This window comes from Erigeron canadensis, chromosome 1, assembly GCF_010389155.1.
Source record: "Erigeron canadensis isolate Cc75 chromosome 1, C_canadensis_v1, whole genome shotgun sequence".
Taxonomy (NCBI): Eukaryota; Viridiplantae; Streptophyta; class Magnoliopsida; order Asterales; family Asteraceae; genus Erigeron; species Erigeron canadensis.
The window spans coordinates 44,643,793-44,657,078 of NC_057761.1; the positions used below are offsets into that span (position 1 = coordinate 44,643,793).

The 13,286-nt window shown below is 34.0% G+C and overlaps 1 protein-coding gene across 1 annotated transcript; it reads right to left on the reverse strand.

Annotated features, from left to right (window-relative positions):
* Nucleotides 1-10,106: 10,106 nt before the first annotated feature.
* On the reverse strand, nucleotides 10,107-12,943 carry LOC122593291. Its single transcript, XM_043765685.1, has 6 exons — nucleotides 12,864-12,943; nucleotides 12,509-12,764; nucleotides 11,989-12,315; nucleotides 10,984-11,904; nucleotides 10,321-10,761; nucleotides 10,107-10,202 (listed from the first exon to the last, which is right to left on the reverse strand). Exons 1-6 carry the CDS (start codon nucleotides 12,941-12,943, stop codon nucleotides 10,107-10,109), a joined length of 2,121 nt encoding a protein of 706 aa, XP_043621620.1.
* Between the last annotated feature and the right edge of the window lie 343 nt (nucleotides 12,944-13,286).

Consider the following 13,286-nt stretch of genomic DNA (forward strand, 5'->3'; position numbering starts at 1 on the left):
TTTTTGTACTTTAACTTTTTTTTTTTTAATCTTCTTTTATATAGGTTTTTGTGCTTTGATTTTACATAATTATTTCTTTTGTCTATAGTTTGATACTAAACATGAATACGCTTTTGTGTTTATGGTAATGCGGTAATGCCCCTAAGGTGTTGTTTGTTTGAGACTTGATAAATTAAGTCAAGACTTAATAAAAAATACTTAATCCATTAAGTCATCAAAAATGTTTGTTTTCTTGACTTAATAAACAAAAAAAACAAAACAAATATAGACGAATCGTACTGATACCATATCCACACCCTATTCTAAGTGTTTTTTTTTATTAATTTAAAAAAGGGGAATGGTATATCTACAACATCTTACAGTCATCTACAACAAAAATATATATTTTACAGCGCAATGTATAACTATGTAAGACATGCATTGTTGTAGATAACTAAAGGTTGTTGTAAATAACTGTATATATCACTCTCTTTTAAAAAAGGGCTAATTGCTTGGAAAGTGCTCCAACTTTGACACTTTTATTTTTTGGGGGCTCCAACAAAAAAAAGTTCTATTTGAGGGATTGAAACCAACTAAAATCACTTTTGTGGGACCGCGATAAGTTTTTGCTTACGTGTACTATAACTATCCGGTTTAATCAATATTTTATTATTATTTATGCCATGTCATTTTCCCTTTATTTTATTTTGATAAAACCTGATATTCTCTCCTTATATAAATACACACACACATAACCCTAAATTACACAACTTATTTTCCCCCAAATTTACACAAACCCTAATTACAAAATTCATGTCGAGCTCATCAACCAATCGAAGAAGCAGAGGCAGGGGAAATGTCGATATATGTGAATGTGGTTTTCATGTAACCCCTCGTACATCTTGGACTCGAAAAAACCCTGGTAGAAGGTTTCTAAGTTGTCCAATTATGGTAAGTATTTGTCAATTCGATATCGGGTAATGAAATTCATATTTTAATTCGTGTCTTCTTCGGTAGGATGAGTGGAGGAAGTGTAAAATGTATCGTTTTTTGGATGAAGAACTCCCGAGCGAGTATTACAAAGAGTTGGTGTTCGATTCACATGATGATGTTGAAGGACTGAGAACAAGATCGAATTTTGAAGAACTTCCATATTCAAGGGTCGAAAGATCGAAGTTAAATGAAGATAACCATACGGCTAAGGCCAAAATGCAGGTGTATGAAAGGATGTTAATTTGCTTGTTAGTGGTTGTCATTGTATTGTGTTTTTTGTTAGGCATATTGGTTCAATATTAATGTGGTTGGATTTATAAGTTGTTTAATTTTGTAGACATGCTCTATTTTGTGTATGTTTACGTATTTGTAATGAAGTCAACCAAGGTTGTAGAATTCGTGGATCAGGATCGGATCGGCGAGGTGGGAAGACGGGAGATTTTGAAAAATTGGGGAGATATCAGATTGGGTGAATAGTGAATAATAATAATAATTTATGGAAATATATGTAATAAAAGTTTAAATATATATTAAAAACTCATAAATTTTGAACTTTTGTATAACTTTTTCAAAAAAATGACAAAATATAAATAGATATAAATATATGATATATGATATATTCTGAGAATATAGATTTTTTTTTGACTTTGACCAGATATTTGACCGATATTCCGATATTTGACCCGATCCAACGAGTTTTCCAACGTTGACCAGCGTTGACCCGATATTTGACCGATCCTAGCCATCCCGTCTCCAGGAATGGCCGATTCCGATATACGATCCGATATCTCGGCCGAGACGGCCGAGATTTACAACACTGAAGTCAACTCATTTTGCAGGCATGCTCTATTTTGTGTATTTTTACATATTTGTGCTTGTCATTGTGTGTTGTACGCACCAAAATACTCACACATACTAGTAATGAATCGTAATGAATCAAAATGAAAGTGTATAAACAAGTAAATAAGCCCAAAAGATTTCATCTTCATTCCCCACAAAATTGGGCATCAGTTTGTACAAACTAGTAGCAACAGATAAGGTCTTAGAAACATACATAAAACATAGGTTTCATCAGTCTAAACATAAAAGATAGGTTTTTTGCAACATACATTAAAGAAAGTAAATGAAACAAACTACTCAAGTTCCAAAGCATTGTTTTTTGACTCTCCAGGCCCTTGAATATTCATTGCCAGTTTCCTTTTGAGAATTCTCTCACTTGGGTTCCTCTTTGGCAGCTTAGTGGGAGTTGAGTTCTTGGGTGTTGCCTGTTTGGGAGTTGATTTGTTGGCTATTGACTTTGTAGGACTTGATTTCTTATTGCTTATCCTCACTGGGCTCATAGTTGGTTCCTGCACATCTACTTCTTTACCCTTTGCCATCTTTGCTTGTTTCTGCTTAAGCATTTCAGATGCACTTGGTATTGGAACATTTGGTGGCAAAATAGGCATTGGCACTCCATCACCCCCACCAATGAATGTTTCACCTTTACTTGGATCAACACAAACTGCAACACCCCACCACTTTGGTAGTTTCCTTGGACCTAATTGAAACATAATAAATGTAACTATTTTGCTTGCAAATGTGACAACTTAATAAATGTAATTCAAAGAAGCATTTTAATACCTTTGACCCCAAATGTGGCAGGGCTGCTAAACCCAGTGCTTGATACCCCTAGAGCAACACCTTTGGTAGTAGCAGTACAAGATCCTAAAGCAAAGTTGCCTTCCATTTGAGTTTTCTTGGGACTTACCACCTTATCCACATAAATGGCCTTCGTTGTCCAACCTCTCCCAGATGCAGGTGGTCTAGTTTGATTTTGACTTGAGAAACCTCCAACAGTTTGACTGTTTTGCTCAACACCTTGGCTTCCAATACCTTGGCCTGCATTCTGCCTTGTGTGACTGGTTTCAGGTGCATTCTGCCTTGTGTGACTGGCTTCAGGTGCATTCTGCCTTGTGTGACTGGATTCAGTTTGATTCTGGGTACCTTGGGTTGCATTTTTAGCTTGCCTACCCACTTTCTGCCTTTTGTGACTAGATTCAGATGCATTTTGGCTACCTTGGACTGCATTTTTAGGGGGTCACCCATCTTCTTGTAAACCTTTTCTTTTAGCTTCTCAACTGGTTCATTTTGGCAACTTTTCCTGTTATGACCTGCTTGCAGACACCTTTGACAAGTCATTTGGACACCATGTTTACTCACCCTTATCCTGCTACCCTTACTTGTTATTTGGCTCTCATGAGCTGCCCTGATTCTTTTCTTTTTGGGCCTGCCTGGCATGACCCTTGGTCTAGGTGGTAGGGGTTTGTTACCCAAATGTTCTTCCCAAGTTGTCATGCCACCTACAGGATGCAAGTAGAAATCATAAGTCTAGGTATACAGAGTCTTTCTAAACCAATTTGGGACATAATCCTCCACATTTTTAGCTATCTTGAATATGACAGACACTACATGAGGGCATGGTAGGCCTGTCAGCTCCCACATTCTACAACTATAGGTTCTTCTTGTTTCATTCACTTTAAATCTTTCATTTCCTTGTCTAACTTCCCATTCATCTAGACCACAATGAAATGGCTTCCAATACCCACAAATACTTAACAGTCACACTAATGAAAACCAAATAAGTAGTTAAATTAGTAACATTTACACATATAGTTAACATGTACCTCTGCTGATCCTTGCACCAATCTAATCTTTTGATGATTGAGGGGCATATATCAGTGAGCCACTTTGCTGACAATCTTCTTAGTGTATTCATCCTCTCCAACATAATAGTTCTAATGGCCTCCAACATTGTAATTATTGGTTTGTTCCTTACCATTACAATCACAAAGTTAAAACACTCTGAGAAACCATTCTCCACATTAACCTCTGTTGAGTTCAAAGAAGGCTCTTGACCATGTTCTGGGATTATTTTCAATTAAATATTGGGTTGCATTTGGGTTGGCATCTCTAATCTATTTCATAACTCTCTCAGACAGTTGAGGGTATGAGGCTTTTGAAGCAGCCCAAAATAATCCTTGCAAATATGCACCTGAATAATGCTTCCTAAATCCCTCATATATATGTCTTTCACATTGTCTATGTTCAGAACTGGGCATTATTTCTTTAACTGCTTCTATTAAACCCTAAAATAAGTAGACATTTGCAGATTACTATACCAATGTAAACATATACAGTGTACAATACATATATAGATTACTATACTATATGTAGTTAACATATGCATATCACTACCATATTACTATACTATATGCAATAAACATATACAGATTACTATACTATATGCAATAAACATATACATATTACTATATTATAAATAAAAGCAAACTTACTTTGTGTTGGTCAGATATGAGAGTGATATCAGGACCAACTCCAATGTCAAGATCTTCAGACAATAACTCTAAAAACCACTTCCAATTCTCCTTATTATCCACACTTACAATTGCCCATGCTATTGGGTAAATGTGGTTGTTACCATCTCTCCCAATGGCACTCAACAACTCACCCTGATTAGGCTATTTCAAGACACATCAATCAAGTGCTATCACTCTTCTACGTCCATGCTTCCACCCTCTTTTCAATGCATCAAAGCAAATATACATTTTATCAAAGTAAACCTTGTCATTAGGGTCCCTGGTAACACCAATCTTAACTGTTGATCCTGGGTTGGTTGACAATAACTCAGCTCCATATGCTCTAAGCATCCCATAGTGTTCTTCAAGTGACTTCTCATATTCATTAAGTGCATACAGTTTGGCATTTCTACATTGGTTTGGTGTAACTTGGCATTTGTACTTCCTCATGACCATATCAGCTATAGTAACCAACTTGATATATGGATGTGCCCTTATTCTATCACTAAACCTTTTACCAATCCACTTATAGTTTACTAGTGAGCCAAACCTGAAGTTTCTTACACATGTGTGTTCATCATTTACAGACATAATCTGCATTGAGGCCTCATTATCCATCTTCTTAGCATAACATCTCCATAGGCATTTTGGTTCCTCCCTTCTTTCTGCTGCAGGGTACCTTTGTTGTTTTTTTTGCATACCAACCTCAGGCTTTTCCGGTTTTGGAGGTCTTTGACCACACCTTGCAACACATTTTTTGTGTGTTGACTTCTCAAACCAAATAGAGAAGCCATTTGCAAGAGCAAAGTATGTTATCATGTCCCTAAACTGATGATGATCAACAAACCTTTCACCAACATTTGATTTCTTCTGCTTCCAATGAGTATTTGTATTGTGAACTGGTCACTTTTCAATATTTTGCAGTGTTTTAAATGGATCCTCATCCACAAACTCTGATGCTTTCAATTTCTCATACAATTCTTTCATATACTCCTCATGATCAGCCACTGCATCATTTAGGTCGGGATTGGCAGTTTCAACCTTAGGAATTGGATCACCAAGTTTGGGTTGCCTTTTGGTCTTGGGTTTATTATTATTTGCCTTTTTCAACAGCCTAAATTCCCTTAACTCATCTTCTCCTTCTGAGAGGTAGTCAACTGAATTGGCATCACTTTCAGTGTCACTTTCACTTGGTTCATAGTCACTATCCTCACTAGATTCATTATCAACATCATTTTACTTTTCCTTACCCTTTTGTGTTCCATTATCACCTACATTCTCATTATCATCATTTTCCTCTTTATTACCATTATCACCATCATTCTCATTATCATAATTTTCATTATCACCATCATTCTGAGTATCATCATTGTCATTATCACCTAAACTTTCATTACCCTTATTTGGCACTTGACTTTGCTCACCTAAGGTAGCAACAGGCTGACTTTGACTAATCAAAAAATCATTTAGATTAAACTGATCATCAACAATGTCACCATCACTAGGTTTTGAAGGTATTGATATAAAATCACTTAAGTCATCCATGAAATGATCTAGATATACATGTAGTCTACCATAACTATGTGAAATTTCAAACATCCAAGTTATTTGCTGCTGCCCATCAATTTTTACTAGACCACGACTACCAAGATCCTTTTCAGGAAGTAAAAAGTACATTGCATTGAATGAGCTTTGGATTAACTCTTCTAAATACTTAACAAAAGCATTATAATCGAGAAGACTTATGCAAATAAGCATGACAATTTCGTGTTCATATCTAAGAGGAGGCCAGGCAAAAGCACCATCAAAGTGTACATCAAATTCAAAGAATCGTTCACGCATCCTGAAATATATAAACAAAATATATTATTTTTTAAATAAATAAATAATATTTAATTGGAAAAACTCGAATTTCAAAACAATCCATGCAATCGCCATGAAGAAACCCTGATTAACCCTAAATCGAAATGCTGAAACAATTTAAAGAGATATATGATGTAATAAACATACCTGAAACATGTAGAGACAATGAATCGATTTAGAAACTTGTTGAAAAGATGAATCGATTTAAGAGACAACGAAGATTTTGTGGGGGCTTTTCGATATAGGGTTTACCAGACAAAAGGGGGGGGGGTTGGTGTGTTTTGATGTTAACTCTAATATGTGGGATTGGATCCAAAAAAACCCCTTTATAAACATGTTTATGTGATAGTGGAAAGAATACGTGGAAAATAATAAAACGTTGTAATATCCACGTATGAAATAAACGGATTAAAAATAAATCAAAAATGATTTACGAAATTAATTTTAACCGGCAACTTGTAATTAATCCCACAAAAGTGATTTTAGCCGGTTTCAATCCCTCAAATAAAACTCTCTTTTTGGGAGCCCCTAAAAAATAAAAGTGTCAAAGTTGGAGCACTTTCCAAGCAATTAGCCCTTTAAAAAAAACAAACATTACCTTCTTTAATAAAAGAAGTGGATGTGAATAGTAGTCTTTTTGTCTCCATCTGCATTTTCAGTATAAATAAAAAATATGTCAATATTTGATAAAAGCTTGAGGTTAGTTTGGTGGTAAAGCCTATCCCCCACATGGGACGATTCGAGTCCCACCACCCCACCATTGACTTTTTTATTTTTGTACCTACACAATTTTCATATATAACTCTGAAGTTTAATATTTATACTTTTGCCCCTTTTTGTTTCATTTGATTTTTATATTAAACTAATTTAAGTAATATGATTTTATTTAAACAAAATCATCTTAAAAAAAAATTTTTTTTGAATATTTTGTTTTTAAATTTAACTTTTGGGGTTTTTCAACATTTTTTTTTTGTAATAGTACGATTTTTAACATTTTGTTTTCTATAAAAAAAAGTCTAAATATTATGTTATATTGTTTAGCAAAATTTTGATATTTATTTGTTTTATATATATTTAGTTGATTTTTTGTTTTCTATTGATTGTTGAGTTTATTTTATCAACATTTTTTCTTCCTCATTGTTTTGAGTGACATAAATTTGATAGTGTATCGGTACATTGTCACTTATCATACCATGAAAAAAGGCCGCAAGCATACTGTAACACCCTAATAATTTTAAGGTAATAGAAAATTAACCTTTTTATAGTTTTAACATTAAATTAATTTCCTAGTATTTTGTATTGGGATAAGGGGTTAATTTAGTTGGAACTTTAGTGGATAGCGGGTAAAAATACCCATTTATATTTTTATTTACGTGGCAAGGGGGGGGGGGGAATAGCCCAGCCACTTTTGCTTGATAAATCATTAGTCTAATTTCTCTCAAAAGGTTTAATCTTCCATCACATTCTAAATCCTTCCAATTCAAAAGCAAATTTTCTTCTTAATCCCTTCAATCAATCTTCCAAGTGATTTAACAATAACAATAATAATCACTAATCTTCAAGAAGCAAAAATTGGAAAGTTAGAGTTGTGTTTTTGGATGGTGGTGGCTGAATTTAAGAGAGAAAAAGGGAAAAAGGGGAATTTTGATTCAAGTCCAAGTTATTGAATTCTTGAGGTATTAATTTTCTTAACCTACTTTTAGTTCCTTTTATTAAATTAGGGTTCTTAATCATAGAAATTGGGGGTTTTATTATTTGAGGTTTTCAAGTAAAGCCCTAATCAATTTGATTGAGAAATTGATAGTTTGATTGAAAAAGTATGTTGATAATGAAAGCCCCCCAATGGTAAGAACTTTATAATTGGTGGTATTTGGCTAGTAGATATAGTATGAAGCTTTACTATGAGAATTTGATTTTTAGAAGGTTTTGAATAAGCCAAACACCATGAAGTTAGAGTTATGGTGAAATTAGTTAGATGATTGTGAAAGAATTGAGTTATTGAACTCATAAAGATAAATATGTTGAATTATGTATATGTGGTGAAGATCAATTTGTGGAGTCTAATAACCATACATTGGCAAATAGCCAAAATCAAGGTGAGTACATATGTATGTGTCCATAGTTGTGATATGAAGGCCATAGATGAATAAATTTCTATGTCCCAATTGTATGTTGAATTGAGTAAGACTAAGCATATATGGAGTGTAAGACTAGTAGATGATGAGATACCTACTAGCATACCTTGGTTTTGTGTAAGACTAGTAGATGATGAGGTACCTACTAGCATATATCCTTGGCCAAGTAGAAGTAACATGATCATGATTTGTTTGTTGTTGTTTTAATTGTTAAGTGAATGGCTTAAATTGTTATATGCACTTGGTTTTGTATAGTTAGATATTGATCATATTCATATGTATTCACTAAGCAAATTGCTTATATTTTAGTTGTTTAAATTTTCTTATAGGTAGTGGTAGTAGCAAGGAAAAGGAGGTGATCAAGTGAAGTTAAAGTTGGAGTTTGTAGAACATTGGCTTGAAGGTGGGCAACTTGGGTAATTGTTGATAGACTATCCCTAATAACCATGATGGCTCATGATACAATGTTCTTTTGGTTTAACTTATTTTAGGATAAAATTTCTGGAATTTGATTTGCAAATGGTTCACATGGTGTTTAAAGGTTGACATGATCGTTTTGCTTTGAAAGATCATTTTGGGCGAATGACCCGTTTGGCGTTTTAATGTATATTTCAATGGTTAAGGTTTTGGATCTATCAATTATGTTGTAATATATGATTTTACTCATTTTGGTGTTTTGGTTTAAATAATTTGTAGCATGAAAAGTGAAATATGGATTTTTGGCTAAAATGGAATTGTGCAGGTCGGACCATAAATTTACGGTCTCTGACCATAAATTTACGGTCCTTGCAATTTTGAGATGTTTTCAAACAGGGACGAAAAAAATGTAAGAGCAAATTACGGTGCAAATTTTATGGCTAGTTGTAATTGAGCCGTAAATTTACGGTCCTAGACCATAAATTTACGGCCAGCACAAAAAAAAAAAAATTGGGTTTTTAGTTTAATGAGTTTGGTTCTTACACATACTATATTAAACAAACATATGGCCCTTTTTTGAAGTATATATTTAATGAAGTAACAACGTTTGTATATGTTGTGTAAATATATTTGTGTTTATATTTCTTTTTTGAAAGTTTTTTTAAGAGTTAATTTCATATATGCCCTTCCTAACCATGTATATATCATATATACCCAAGTCAACTTTAAAATATCAAATTTACCCATTTTAAACTTAAAAATATCATATATCCCCAAATTATTATTTTAATCACCATTAAATTTCAAAAATCATTTATGTATTGTTTTTTAATTTCCTAATGACTCTTGTACCCTTTTGGCCCTTTTTTGTTAATACACTATAACGGACGACATATTGATACTTTCTTTTTTGTTTTAAACATGGACAACACTACAAGTTACAAACATTAACCAAAATGCAGTGCCTAACAATATCAAGCACCTACTCACAGACTAACCTCTATCATGACTTTACAACAGAATCAAGTAACAATACCTTCTCAACAAATTCAAGTTCTTAAAACTGCTAATACCCTCTCAAGTTAGTATATTCAGTCCATGAGTCCATTCTCATCTTCATAATTGCATCTCACTCATCCATAACTTTCAAAGAATTCACAATCCCTACCCAGCCATATTAACTACCCATCCCACCCATTTATCTCCTCTGCACATTTTTACTATATATAAGCAACAAAACAACTGATATTATTTAACCTCATTTGCATAAGCCACCCCATGTAACCAAAAAGAAAACATAAAATCGTTTTGTAAGCAACATAACAAACAAAGTGCCCATAAAAACCAGAATGTTATAAACAACTTAATCAAACAAATAAGACTTCTTGTTCGGAAACTTTTTCATCTTGAACCCGATATTGAACAACTGCTTGTTGTTTTTCTTTTCTTTCCGCCTCCCCTAAAATAGGCAAAAAGTTATTAATACGTCGTTTATATAACTTGCATTTATAAGACTAAACAAAAATAAAAGGATTGATTAACCTTTTGCTGGTAGAAGTTTGAGATGGATCAGAAACTTGATTAGCCATATTCTTGCATCTCTTTTGACGATGTCCATATTGACCACATCGTAGACATTTTTGTTTCTTTTGGCGCTCGTCATACTGCAGGATTCTATTCTTTTTAGGTCTTCCAGCTGGGCGTTTAATCTTGGGTGGATATATTTTCTCGCCCGATTCCATGTGTATCCATTGATCCTTTGCGGGCATAGGAGAGATTTCTAGTGCGTATGCCTTTTTGAATGACTCGATTGTGAAATAAGGATCGACGTATTTTCCCCAATTAGAATCCCTTATGAAAGCAATGAACGCCGCTGCATGCACACATGGAAGCCCTTTAACTTGCCAAACCCGACAACTACACGTTCTCTCGTCTAGTACAACATCCCATCGTTTTCCCTTATACTCCACTTCAGCTCGATTTCCCGAGCTTCTACAAACTTCATATTCACCCAAATTCTACATGCAAAAACAAAAGAACACATTAGTACTCTATTACATAACCAATTTAAATATAGAAAAAACATTAGCACACACCTTAAAAATATTGTTGAGATAATACTTAGCCTTAGGAACCAGTGTACCATTCCAATTGTTGACAATCTGCTTTTTCTTTTGGAATCACCTCATAAGCTTCCCTCTAATGGAATCAAGGAGATAAAGCGCTGGTTTGTAGCGCACCGCACCAATCCAAGAGTTAAAAACTTCAGAAACATTGTTGGTAATATAATCACACTTGGATGTTGTGCCAAACTTGCTTTGACTCCATATCCTTTTGTGGTTCTCATTGAGATATGTTATTGCATCTTCACGTACATCAGCAATCTTCTTTAACAATTTGTCATGCTCACTGAGACAATAAGTTATTGATGCACCCCACAAGTTGAAGTTGAAAAAGTCACCATGAAATTTTGTCTTAAAATTTCTATATAGGTGTCTTATGCATTCTTTGTGTTCAACGTTTGGATAAACACGTATAATAGCCCCTTCTAATCCTTTTTGCATATCTGAAGAGATAACAAGACCATTTGGTGTCCCAATTGCTTTTTTCAATGACTCAAGAAACCATGTCCATGATTTTGTATTCTCTGATTCAAGCACACCATATGCTATTGGAAAAATGGAATTGTTACCGTCAATACCTGTGGCAGCAGCGAGTACAACATTAAACTTTCCTTTTAGGTGACATGCATCAAGACTAATGTAAGGACGACAACCCACAAGAAACCCCTTAGAGCAAGCAGCTAATGAAAAAAAACGAAGGAAACGTTTCTTATCGCCATCTATTTCGAAGTCAATCTCAACAACACTTCCTGGATTCCTACTTATCAGCTCCTCTTTGAAAATTTCCATCTTTAAGAAAGAGTCCTCCCACTTTCCATACATATCCGTGTAAGCTTGCTCCTTCCCTCTATAAACTTTAAGGTATGGAATCTCGACACTGTAAGTTTTCATTAGCCACTTCTCGAGATCTGCAGGTGATACATCACCATCAGATTTCAGCTTGTCCTTAACAGCTTCCGCAATCCATCCTTGAGTGGCACACTTATTACCACCCTTATTACTGCGAATACAAGAGTGTTCTTCTACCAACGTTTTAACCTGAACACCATAAACATTTGTAAGACATACAAGCTAGTATATTAATAATTAAGAACATTATATTTCTTATATTAAAATACTTACTTCAAAGGTAATATCATCTTGCATGATAGAAGCATGAATCCTCCATCTACACTCTAACTGTGCACACCTTGCTGTGAATCGCCTCGGTTCACTTTTCTTGATGAAGTACTCGAATTCATTTATAAGAGCATGATGGTTTAAAGCTCTTCTGAATTCGACAACGTTTGGAAACTTTGAATGCACTTTCATGATGGGATTTTTCTTGATATCTGCGTAACCTTCTAGTTCCTCGTTCAATAGTTCATTTTCATTATCGCTACTAAAGTGGCTGTGATAACTCTCTTCACTTGGACAATAGTCTGAATCATCCTCACCATGTGGTTCATCCTCAACATGCGGTTTATTGATGACTTCATTTTGAGCACCGTGTCAAAAGATTGCATGATTAATTACATAAATTTTGCAACTAAAATGTAAAATATAGTTATTTATACCTCTCTTTTGAAGTATATGTGTGGTTAGAATCCGTAGTCACATATATAGTAACTTCTTTCTCCTTGTCGTACATGTTTAGCATTACCATGAAATTCTCATCAGATTTAAGCTCAATAAATGACTGATCTACGACAAACTTGTCAATAAAAGAAACATTCAAAATCATGTCGTTGTTTGATGGATAATGCTTCATGACCTCTTCAACTAGCAGATTCCAGTTGTATAAGTCAATGTAGATAGACTTTTGAAAGCCAAAGCAATATCTTTTTGTACGTGATTTCTTGGCTAGCCGAAAGATGCCTCCATATTTCAACTTCAATTTGTACTTGGATGGTGTTTGCCTAAATGGAGTATTAAGTAGACACATAACTTTACGGATCATAAAGAGATATAATAAGGATAAAATAACTCTTAGCATTAAGAAAAAAATAGAAACATACTCTATAATAGGTGATTCTACCATATATTCCCATCTCGGTCTTGAAGCGTCATGAATAGTAATATCTACATTATCATCCATCTTTGATGCTATTGTCTAGTATTTACTTTCTGTTATTCAAAAAATTCATGAGCACTCATATATGTGTAAACACAATAACACATAAACCTCAAAACTACCTAACTAATCTGCAAGTTCGGGAAAAAAAAATGAAAACCGCCACATATATACAAATGACAATATTTGCAATAAAATATACCAAAATATTCATAACATGTAGGCTTCTTATTAGCCTGATCATATGAAACCCCCATGCCAAATATGCATAATTTAATAATACAGTATTCAGTCAACATTATTAGTTTGATAACAATTCAACATTTTAATAACATCGATCTCCTTGTATAGTCATTGTTATTATTAT